Raw genomic sequence first — 13028 nt, forward strand, 5'->3', positions numbered from 1 at the left:
TAGTCGCGCAAATGAACACACGCCATGTTAGCCATACACGCCAATATATATTTTTATTGGTTTTTGGGTTTTTTTGGGGCAAAATGTCGCCAGTTTTATGCTGCCAATTGTCGCATGCGTAATGTCGCGACAATCAGCGCATGCGATAAATAGCGTGCATGCGAAAAATACCGCGCACGCTATTTATCGCAACAAGATTATCTCATGAAATACCGCACGTAAAATAGCGCGAGTAAGCTTATAGTGAATCACGCGAAAAGTCGCGAAAATTAAGACGCGATAACATTAACGGGAACATGCCATTAGTTACTGAGATAAAACATCCTAAATATGAATTCTACTGGTTTTACAAACAGTTCTATGCCCAATATGCAAAGATTTTACCAACTGGTAACTTCAGTGTCTGCAAAATCAACACATTGCCTGCTGTTAATGCATGGCAAAAGCATCAAGAATTTTCTTTATCCCAGGAAACATACATTTTTGGATAGTACATTTTTTAAAGAATTAAACATGGGCAAAAACATCTTTCTATTCCAAACTATTAAGGTAATCAGCTTTGAAAAAGCCAATAAAGATATATTTAAACCACCTTTGTTATGTTTCATAGAAAATTATTTAACCTATACCTTTTTATTGGCTAATGTATGTATGTATGTATATCTTAATTTAGAAAGTGCTACTTATGTATGCAGTGCTGTACAGTAAAATAGTTTATGAATACAACAGGGGGTTATTAAAATAGTAATAAATACAAAGTACAGTTAATTAATAATTCTAAAACACAATTTTTTGTAAAAGTGTAAAAACCATGAAAAATTCAAATACAATGCTTTGCTATCTAAAAAGCTGGCAAGGTTATGTGAAAGTCAATGGGAGCTGTCCCTACCAAATTGTAACAATCTTTTTTAATATGAGGTTTTAAAGGTTTTTGGTATTTTTTTTATTTGTAACCGCACAAAAATTTTTACAAATTAGGATTTTAAGGTTAACATATTTTTTTCCTCATTTTTATTCGCTTTTAGCTTTTTACATTAGGATTTTCTAATTAATAAATCAACATTAGTGCTTTTTTAATTTGTGAGTTAATTTCTGGTAGAAAAAAAACACAAAAATCGCACAAGATGCCAGGTTAATAAAGTATCAGGTCAAAATTGTTGAGTATGTATAGTATGGATTCCACTATTTACCACAGCCAAGTCAGTGTTCAACAATCTCGCAATGCAACTACCATTTTATGGGCACAAACAATCAATAGAAATATGGAACTAAGAGCATCATGACATCACAAAGCGCAATAAAATGGTTAAAAATGTGATGTGTGCATGCTGAGAGCATTAAAAAATGGTATTAATCTAAGGGGCAGATTTAAGAATCTTAAGGCTTTGGGTATTAAAACCATGTGAGAGTTCCAAATAGCATGCAATTGGAGTTTTCTTTTCCCAGACAAAAAAATAAAATCTTGGGTACTAAAACTCTTGCATGGTTTTATACCTGAATGCTTGAGCCTGAAGATTCAAGCATTCTTAAATCTGCACCCGTGTGTTTTAATGTAAAAAATGTATGGTTTTTGAAGATAACCTTTTTAAAGAATTTGATTGAAAAGCCTATAAAGAAACAACCTTTCCTACACCTCCCACAGAAGATAACCTAACAAGTAGGTAACAGGTTTGCGGAAAATTGGCAGGATGTCAGGTTAATAAATTATCAGGTCCAAATTGTTAAGTATGTATAGTATCTAAAATATGGATTCTACTATTTACCACAGCCAGGTAAATGGAGACAACCATGGCTTTTTTCCAGAGATGAAGGACTTTATTCAGATTTTCAGGCCCAGAGACATCAGGTAGAAACAGTTCTTTCAGAATGTGCCTACACCTATGCCCTTCCTTCATCCAAATCTTTACACACTTCCTCTCTCTGTCTGTATGTCTATTTTGCTATAAGAGTTTCACAAGTTATACAGTTATAATGGACAGTTTTGTCATTTCCCTATTGGACCAAATTGTAAATTATATCCTTATAAACGGTGCTTAGTGATGTCACCAGTTATAATTGTAGCTTAGTGATGTAATTTCTGTCACATGACTCACTAAAACTTGTATATTATAATAAAGTACCCCCTGTTGTAAAATATGAGGCCTTTGTCCTCGTGTTTTTATATGGTCATGGAAAATGACTTATATTTTACAGTAGGGGGTACTTTATTCAATATATAATCTCACTGACTAAAATAGTGATCTGTTCTGATTGGCTGACAATGATAAAAAAATGTAAATGTAAATTAATCAATTATAGTCAGTTATATAATCAATTATTTTAAAAATAATGGGTCACAAGTTTCTCATTAAATTGCCACATTTACCAGTCATATGCTTACACTAGCAAAAATAAGTTTTTAGAAAAAACTGTGCTGTTCTCTCCAGTTGTGGCAGCCATTTCAGTTCCACTGACATCATCGATAACACAAGCAGGGCCGACCCTGAACACAACCATGTTTGGAATGTGCATGCATGGCTTCTTGGTGACCTAGCATATACTTAACCCAATGGCGAAATGCAGAAATTCGCCTGCCTGGTGAAATATTTCGCTCATCACTATTACCCCATTATTTGTATTTCGATTTTTACTGCAATTTAAATTTTTTTGTGTTAAAATCATGAATATGAATTATGGTCTAAAAAACTTGAATGTAAAACTTTAGCATCTAAAAGCTTACAATGTCATACACTGTAGAAGTCAATGGGTGTTGTCCAAGGCAAAATTAAAATGATTCATTCAGTTCAGGTTTTTTGAGTTTTTCCCTTAAAAAATAATGAGTAAAATACGAATGCAAGATATTCAAGAATTTTCCATGGTTGTATTCACTTTTTTCAATTTGAATTTTTCAAATAAACAAACATTCTAACTTTATTAAATTAAGACTTGATTTGCATTTGAAAAAAATATGAAATTTCACAAATACGAATTTTGATAAATGAGCCTCTAAGGGGCAGATTTATCAAAACATGAAATTAGAGCTCACCACAGAAAAATTGGCACACTCTCTATTCTTAGGGGATTTTAAAAGTATATTTATCAATGGTTGAAAGTTAGAGTTCACCATTTGATAAATGTGCTTAAAAAAATCCCATAATAATGAATAGAGTGGGTGGATTTTTCTGTGGTGAGCTCTAATTTCACATTTTAAAAAAAACTTCCTCATTGTGGGTTTCCATGTCCTTAAAAACAATAAGAACAAATGATTGTTCCTTCAGCTATAACTTATGAAAAACATGTTGTAACTTGTTTTCATCAAGGATGATACCCATGAGATGCATTTCTGCCTTAGTTTATCAAATTAAATCTCAACTATGCCTTGGGATTATTGAATGTATAAAGTGCATCATGTTAGTGCCATGACTTCACTCAGTTATAACCAGGGGTAAAACTATCTCTATAAATAATAGCTGACCTTTATAAAAGCAGATATATTGATTATGTATTGCCTGTAAACTCATTGTCTAGAGATGACCATTTCATTGGTACCTTATATTTTGTATGGATATTCTGCATATCTATAGAATATATATTATCTCTTTGGACTGATGATGCTAAAGACCTATAATATACTGACTGAACTGGATGTTTGCTTTATGTGGGAGATACAAACTGAACAGCCCACTGATATTAATATTCTGCATTTGGGAGCTTTATTTGTGCCAAAGGCTTCATCAACTATGAACTTTAACGCAACTGCTGGGAATTTTTCTATTATTAGGGTGAACGCCGGTTTGGAAATGCAGCTTTCCAAGGGTATTGCTATCTTGATAACTGTACTGACATCTTGTCTCATTTCACTCACAGTTCTAGGCAACATTTTTGTCATATTAGCTTTTATAGTAGACAAGCGGCTCCGAAATCAGACTGAGTTTGTGCTTCTCAATTTGGCTGTTTGTGATTTTTTAATAGGTAAGTGTTTTATTTCATTCCTTGGTTTGTAAAAATATAGGTTTGCTGGCCAATTATGCACTGGGAATGTTCGAACTTGTTTGTGAAATTTTATGTTAGCGGAGTCTCATATTTTAGCTTCCCTAATGTTACATGTGATGAAGAATAATAATACTGCACAATTATATATTTTACAAACCCTATTTTGTAGTCACGTTGTTGCTTCAACTTACCCACCCACTTGCCACAAAAGTGAGCCAAGTCTTCTATGTTAAGGTTAATTAGTCATTTAAAGAAAAGAATCTTTAATAGGTCACTTAACATAATATACATTAGGGTTGATTCACTAAAGTGCGATAAAACGAGCGCTATTTATAGCATGTGTTAAAAATGTTATTGCGTCTTATTTTTTGCGTCTTAATGCACGATTCACTAAAAGGATATTTGCGGTAATTTAGACGCGATGCTGTTTGCGTTATTTAAGTCGCGAAGACTATTTTCATGCAGTATTTGACGTAACGTGCGCTAATTAACGCAACGCTACTTGTCGTGTGCGCTAATTAACGCACGTACGCTACTTATCGCACGCACGCCATATTAGCCATACGCACCATTACGTTCGTAAAACTACTTTTTTTGAAAATGACCATTTCCCTGCAAACTGGAGGCTGCATCACTCTAGGGCCAACACATACTTGAATAAATCCCACTGCAAAGTCCATATTGTGTTGCCAAAAGCTCATGAACTGTACCTTTTTATAATTACCGCCTGCCCCAAGTAGGTGTTAATTTTCTCACAGACTAATGCGATATTTAGCGCGTGAAAGTGTTTGTGAATCATGCGTTAGTGTTATTTCTGTGGGCTAATTAACGCAATGTGGTTGCACACTAATTAACACACGCGATATGCGACAACGCATGCGATAATACTTTTTTTAACGCAAAAAAACATGCGATATGCGTTATCGCACTTTAGTAAATCAACCCTATTATCTGTTGGTTAAGTAGTCATTCTGGGGGTTTAGTATTCCTTTAAGGTGCAAAAACATTTTTATGTAATGGTACCCCAACATTTTGGTCATTAATTGCAACCTTTGTCAAGCAGAGACAAAAACATCATAGAAAACATTACAGTAGTGTCACTACTATATTTATATCATTGTAGCTTCCTAACAATACATTTTTATTGTGCTTTTTACCAGTAGTCACCATTGTCAGACATTGTTATTTTAAAGTTTGTTAATTTTGCTTTGTTTCAGAATTAAATAATTGCTGCCGATGGGTTTGCACAACCGTTTTACTTGATGTAACCATAAGTGATGCTTTGCCAACCAAAAATAAATAAACACTTTACTTTATGATACCAAATTAAGCAAAATTGTGCTTTAGTGAAAACTAAACTCAGTGTCAAAGTAACAAGGAGTTGTATTTATCACTATGGGCACAGTACAAATTTAAATGGCACATTTAGTAGATTTACTAATATCTGTGATTTTCTAATACTTTAGGTGCCTTCACGTCCCCCATGTATTTACAATATTTCTTGACTGGGAAGTGGATGTTTGGGAGATTCCTATGCAAACTGTGGCTAACTGTAGATTATACTGTTTGCACGGCATCAGTATTTAATATTGTTCTTATCAGCTATGACAGATTTCTTTCTGTGACCAAAGCTGTAAGTATATCATCTATTTTTGGCGTATTTGATTCTTTAGGTAGGGTATATTTTCATATATACAGTATATATATATATATATAAAATATTTTGTATGGAGCTCATTTGCATGGTTCTTTTGCTTTAGATTGCAGATGACTTCAAGGGCATTAGGCTGATGTCAGACGAGGCGTAGGGCGGATATTTTCGGCAAGCAGAAAAACACTTGCTGAAAATTCTGCCCTACGCCTCCTACTTGTGGAGGCCTCCTACTTGTGGAGGCCTCCTACTTGTGGAAAGGAATACGCTCAGGTGCAGGCACATGTAGCGGAAATACGTATAAAAACATGAGAGTTGGAAAGTCTTGCGTTTTTAGGCATATTTTGGCTACATGTGCCTGCACCCGAGTGTATTCCATTCATTCAGGTGCAGGTACATATAGGAGGCGTAGGGCGGTATTTTCAGCAAGTGCTTTTCCGCTTGCCGAAAATATGCGCCCTACGCCTCATCTGGCATTAGCCTTAATGGGACTGACATGAGACTTTTGCTCAGTTATTGATATGTGGATCAGTTTAAATGTGCTGTGTCAGAAGTTAAGCTGTGATAGATTTGAATACAGATCTATAAATATACAGTAAATATAGAAAAGCGGAAAAAGCCTCCAAGAAATCAGTTTATATTGCACTGTCAAAATAGCTGCCTCAGTTCAGGATGCTGTTAAAACTTAACTTTTACTAGTGTTCAATAAAATTATGCCTAGGTATATGTCTACAGTGATATCACCAGAGAGTACACATGGCAACAAAATATTCATAGCCAAATATTACACATGGTATATCCTCACAGATAGAAGTAAATCAAAATGTGTTATATGTCTTCTAGTGATCACCATATGTATATGAATTGTGCCAAACATGTCACGGCAGGCTTAGAGGAAAAGGGAAAGCCTGTTTGGTTAAAGACTACCCAATTGCACCCCAGTGTGCTCACAACTCTCCCCTGACCAGTGAACCATGACCAGAGGGGAGAATTTAAATTTAAAACACACAGCTGAAGACCTCTGCATTAGGGTATCAGACCTAGCCTCCTGTCTGTCCCAAGGCTGCACTCTTTGTTTAACTCTCCCAATGGCTGCAAAGCAGTGCAGGTCTATTCAACCTCTCACAAAACTACTAAAACCCCATCCCACAGTTAAATATAAGGAAAGAGTAGTTACAATGGAGCCTTGACACAGGAAAGTAAACTGCTGTCTGGCAAACACAGTAGAAATGTGGACTGGAGGAGGAAAAAAAGGCAGATTTTTTTTTAAAAAAGCATAGGGCTCAGGGTTTTAAACTTTACATATACTTGAAGTTTTACCCTGTTGTTAATGGAAGAGCTGATCTTTTTTAACATAAATCTTGGCAGGTTTTGTATCGGTCGCTGCAAAACAAACGTAGCCATACTGTCGTGAGCATTGCATCTGTGTGGGTTTTCTCATTCCTTCTATATGGCCCTGTCATTCTTTCCTGGAAAAATGATGTTATTGACAGCAGCGATCCTGTCACCACATGTGTTCCTGGATTTATTGGAATTTGGTATATTAGATTTGGAACATCATGTATAGATTTTGCTCTCCCCCTGATTAGCATTTCATTCTTTAATTTGAGCATTTACTGCAGTATAAAGAAACGAGGCAGAAAGAAAAGGCAGAAATCAATGTTACAGAATTCCAAAGGAAAGGAAAATGATGGAAATCTACACATCATTTCAACAAATAGTGTTCTGTTTTCTGCACAACTACATGTAATGGAAAACTTTGGAACAGAGAAAAGACTTGCAGTGTCTCTCAGGCATTGCTTTCCCTATAGGAAGCCGTCCTCCTTTACCCACAATGAGGCTACACTGCAGCACAGAAACAATTCCCAGGTTAATCTTTCCCGGGATGAAAAAATTGCCAGATCTCTTTCAATCTTGGTTTGTACCTTTGGCATTTGCTGGGCTCCCTACACATTTCTTGCCAGTATCCGTGTTGCTTGCAGTGGTAATTACATTGAATCCTACTGGTATGAGATCACCTTATGGATGCTATATATGAATTCAGCAATTAATCCTATCCTTTATCCTTTGTGCCATAAAAATTATAGAAAAGCTTTCACTCTAGTAGTAAAAAAAATCAAGACATTTCTGTAGAATAAGAGTGGCAGTCTGTCTTAAAGGCATCCAGTTATGGACTGAATAATCAGGTCAAATCATATATATTTAACTTGCTTAGGACAGAATGGTACTCCAGTGTATGAGTGCAGCTAAACAGGCCTTGGAGAAGATGTTTTGGCTTGGAGTGGGCTAGGTGCCAACAGTGCCAGCTCATTATGGCTCCAATGGCCAACTCGGAGCGCACAAAGGCACATTTAAAGATATTAAGAAGAAAGCTTGGTGCTCTATGACAGCTGAGCTTGCCTCATATAAAAATGTGTGTGCACTGCTGGACACCAAAATAGAGAATAAACACAATGACCCGTAGAACCAGTGAACCCAATGAAATTATCTTATTTTAATAACAACCCATAAACCTGCAAACCAGACTCACTGTACAACAGCTTATAAAGAAGATTAGAAGAGAAGAGCATCTTCCAGAGGAATATAAAGATAAAAGGGGCTATACAAGTGGCCCCAGGGCTACTTTAACTTGCAGTAGTGGCAAGTAGTGAGGATTGAGAGTTAGTTGGAGTGACTAATGGGGGTCCTGACTTGGGTGTATTTAAGTTTTGCCCTTGCACTGCACTGTGCTTTGAAATGGAGTGCACAGACCAGCAGCAATTCTTTAAAGCAGGAAGGCAGTGTCTTCCTGTAATCATCCCTCATAATAAAAAGGAAGTACTTGTAGAAGATCAGAGAATTCTTTCCCCTGCTTTTCTGTCTGTGACATCATCCAGCCCAGTTACAGACTGGAGTGAAACCCAATTGGCTCTTCTGGGAGAAAGGAAGTGCCTGGCTTTGGAGCCGGGGTGGGGCCAGTAAGTTATAAAGTGAGCCCCTCCCGTACTGCCAGCCAGAGAGAATCAGAGCTGGAGTGAGTAACCAGCCACTTGTGCTCTGCTTTGCATCGAGCGCCAGACTATAAAGAGAGAGGTCTGCTTAGTTGCTGGTGACTGCCTTTACCTCCGTGTGAGTCTCCTGGTTGTCCTGTGTAAGGACAGGTGTTCCTCAAGTTCCTGCTATGTGGGAGCAACTGCCTATCCAAAGGGAGAGGTACTTTGGGGCAGGTAGCCAGAGACTGAACTTTGCCTGAGACTGAACTGGGTAAGAGTATTTCCACCAGGAGTGGAGTGTGGAACTGTGTCCTGGGAGAGACTGAGCCAGAAGTTGGTTCAAACCACACGGGTTTCCTAGAGCAGGGTATTATTGTTTGCATTTTACAGTTATTGCAATTTTTGAAACTGTTATATAAAGTTTATCTTTGCTACAAAACTGTGTGTGATTATTTTCCAAGTGGAATCCCCCTGTGGTGTGCTCCTCAGTGTCCACTAGGTGGAGGCACTGTGCTAAAATCCCAGTTCCCCAGTATCTTTCACATATAATGCAAACAGAATTCAAGTTCTTCTGAACTAAGCACAGGCCAGAGAAGCGAGTGTAATCCAACTTCTGCAGAATTGTGCCAAGAAAGGGTTACATACTGTTTGATATGATCTGTCTTTCAGAAAACCATGCTGATTACTACTTACAGTGCAATTTGCAAGGACATGATCTTAAATTTCCCAGCTACAAATGTCAAACCAAGGCCCCTATAACTGCCAGTTCGAAATCGTAAACTATTTTTAAATATTGAAACAGCATCAGCTTTCCCTCAAGCCACTGGCACCATACCAGATGAAAGAGAGTCTGAGAAAAAAAGAAATAATGGCCCAGCAAAACCTGAACTGTTCCCTGAGTACTTAGCGGTATATTGTCAGGCTCCAGTTTAAGTATTTACAATGTGTTTGGACCAAATCTCCAATGGGAGCCATTATACACTGTTTTTTTTTTGTGCTGTGATCCTATTGGTGCTTAGACTGCCATCAATGTATTGCTTTTAGAACTTCTGCAGAACCTGTGCAGAAGTCCTGCCTACCATGGACAATCAGACGCAGAACAAATTCTATAGTCTATTAGCAAAACGAAAACAGAGTCTCATTCTATGGATACAAAGTTCTCTCTAGGCTCTAGCTTGATATCATAGTGCAGTATACGTACTGTATACTGAGCCTTTGGACTACAATGATTGCAGTGCATTGTTATTTTCAGGTGCATTTCAAACAGCAATAAGTTTAATCATAAATATTGGGCCTCATTTCAATATATTTATGTTTTGCACCTTGCAGCACAGTGCAGCACTATGAAGTCATGTCTTACTGCCTGCCATAGGGCAGGAAATAGAAGAAGAACGTTGCATTTTGTGCTTGCCTTTTATGAGGACATGAGCAGGAACCTTGAATCTGGGATGGCAGTGGATGTTATCTACACACGAAAAATAAAAGATAAAATTGAGGGATATTGGTCTGGAACATAATATTTGTAATTGGATAGAGAACTGACTGAAAGATAGATTATAAAATGTGGTAGTAAATAAATCATTTTCTAACTGGACCAGTGTTGTTAGTGGTGTACTGAAGGGGTCTGTCCTTGGTCCTTTTCTTTTTAACTTGTAAATTAATGACCTGTTGGTGGGCATTAAAAGTATTGTTTCTATGTTTGCTGATGACACTAAATTGTGCAAAACTAAACTAAAGTTCCATGCAGGATGCTGCCATTTTGCAGAGCGATTTGACTAAACAGGAAAACTGGGCAACAAAATGGCAAGGTTCATTGTTGAAAAGTGCAAAGTTATTTACTTTGGCAGAAATATTAGAAATTAAAGTTATACATTAAATGGTAGTGTATTGGGGGATCCTTAATTGAAATGGATCTGGAGATTTTTGTAGATAACAAGTTGTCTAATGCCAGGCAGTGTCATTCTGTGGCTACTAAAGCAAATATATTGCTGTCTTGTATAAAAAAGGGCATTGACCTAAGGGATGAGAACATAATTTTACCTCACCTTGAGTTTGCAGTTCAACTGGAGAGAGTGCAGAGACTGCAACTAAATTGGTAAAGGGGATGGAAGATTTAAGCTATGAGGTGAGACTGTCGAGGTTGGGGTTGTTTTCTCTGGAAAAAGGGCATTTGCAAGAGGACATGATTACTCTGTACAAGTACATTAGAGGGGATTATAGGCAGATAGGGGGTGTTAATTATTTCCATAAAAATGATCAGTGCACCAAAGGCCATTTTCATTTAAAGCAGTGTAGGTGGTTTTCACGGTGAGGGCAGTGAGGTTGGGGAATGTCCTTCCTAGTGATTTTGTGATGGTAGACAGTGCAGTTTTCTACTAACATGAACACCAGCCCAGGGTATCAGGTAAGTGGTTGAACCTTTCCAGTGACTGAAACTTTTTCTTCTCCATTAAAGGAACATGACATGTTTAACATAGAAATGGATAAAAGTGTAATTGTTCTTATGTATACATATGCAAACAATTATATTGTTTTAAATATTGTATTTAAACAGTTGATCATGGTTTGTTTTTAAAGGACATGTAAAGCCTACATTTGACTACAATGTATATCAGTTGGGCACATCTCCCCCGCCTAAATGGCATATATGTACTGCATATATCCCCTCCGCTTGCCAGCACCATCACATGTTCCTAAAGCAAATAGCAGCTTTCACCTGGTGGCCATTTTTCCTCTGATACATAATCAGATACATTTAAATCTGCAAACAGCATACACACACAGACCCTTATTCTGCATACATTTCATCAAGAATACAGGCTCACACAGGCAGAACTGTCTCTAATAAAAGTTCCGCTTTGTTTGAGCACTGTAATTGTAAAGCTGAGCTCAGGAGAAAAAAATTGAAGCAGACAGCTAGTCCTGAGTTTCTTATGGGAACCAGCAGTGCCATCTCTTCACTGGCTGCTAGACTGGAGGGCGGGTTTAGTAATCTGAGCTTAGAACAACTGAGCATGTCCATAAGCCAGAAGTCAAAGCAAATTCCTGAGGAGAAGGAAATCTAAGTGATGAAGGAGATGTTGCAGCCTTACTATTAACCTCTGGACAATCAGTATCGCAGGTATTGAAAGATTTCAAAGAGGCTGTTCACTGATTAAATTTTTATGTGTGGGGTTTACATGTCCTTTGAACTAATTTTTATTAATTTAAAAGTTACACTTGTCATGGACAGTTTATCAACAGAATAGCTGTGTTACCTGAAATCATAACATCCATATGTTATACATTGATATCTGTGGCCTATTAAAGGACATGGAAAGCCTCAGAAACAACATATTGACAATTCATAGGGCCCACTGCTCCTAGGGAACTGCCATACTAACAGATGCTTACACTGCACTGTTTTTTCAAGTTGTTGCAGCCATTTTAGTTCCACTGACATCATTGATAACACAACCATGTTCAGGTGTGCATGCATAGCTAGCCCTATCTGGTGACCTAGCATATACTGAGGGTCAGATTTATCAATATCCAAATTCAAGTTGCATGTATGGGATCCCTTATCCAGAAACCTATTATCCAGAAAGTTCCGAATTACAGAAAGCCTATCTCGCGTAGACTCCATTAGAAGCAAATAATTCAGATATTTTTAAATGGTTTCCTCTTTCTCTTTAATAATAAAACAGTACCTTGTACTTGATCCCAACTAAGATATAATTTATACTTAAATGGAGGCAAAACAATCCTATTGGGTTTATTCAATATTTAAATGATTTTTAGCAGACTTAAGTATGGAGATCCAAATTATGGAAAGATCCCTTATCTGGAAAACCCCAGGTCCCGAGCATTCTGGATAACAGGTCCCATACCTGTACTACAGAAATTTAAGATTTTTGTTATAAAAATCACAATTCAAATCTGAAAAAATTCAAATCAATATTTTGACATTTATTAAGGTCAAAAAACTCAAATTAAAAAATGTGTCATCTAAAACTGTTTCATGCTAATGTAAAAGTCAATGAGAGCTGAATTTTTAAATTTCAAGATATTTGCCAATTTGAGTTTTTGGAATGAATTGGTAATTTGACTCATTAAAAATAAACGGTAGAGTGTGATTGCACAGTGTTCAAGCTTTTCCGTTTTTTCAACTTTTTTAATAAAAACACTTTTTTATCAAAAGGTGTGTTGTTTAGGTAACCAGGACAGTTGGGCATGGATTGGAGCAGAGCACAGTACTGAAGAACGAGTGTCCAAACTTATTCATCCCCCTAAGTAATTTATATCTCTAATGTTACACTTATTTATCAATGTTACTGATTTCTTTGCACTAAAAATCATGAATTTGAATTATGATTTTAAAACTTGAATTTAACTTAAATGTTGGGGTTTCTAAGAGAAAGAAACGTGAAGAACTCGAATGTAAGAGTTTGTCA

The 13028-nt window shown here is 36.8% G+C and overlaps 1 protein-coding gene across 1 annotated transcript; it reads left to right on the forward strand.

Moving 5' to 3' along the window:
- The first annotated feature begins 3719 nt into the window (after positions 1–3719).
- LOC116411747 (histamine H3 receptor-like) lies at positions 3720–9528 on the forward strand. The gene is made up of 4 exons (XM_031904589.1): positions 3720–3951; positions 5439–5605; positions 6992–7607; positions 9398–9528. The coding sequence occupies exons 1-4, from the start codon at positions 3720–3722 to the stop codon at positions 9526–9528; spliced, it is 1146 nt and encodes a 381-aa protein (XP_031760449.1).
- The last annotated feature ends 3500 nt before the right edge of the window (positions 9529–13028 follow it).

This window comes from Xenopus tropicalis, chromosome 6 (genome assembly GCF_000004195.4).
Source record: "Xenopus tropicalis strain Nigerian chromosome 6, UCB_Xtro_10.0, whole genome shotgun sequence".
Taxonomy (NCBI): Eukaryota; Metazoa; Chordata; class Amphibia; order Anura; family Pipidae; genus Xenopus; species Xenopus tropicalis.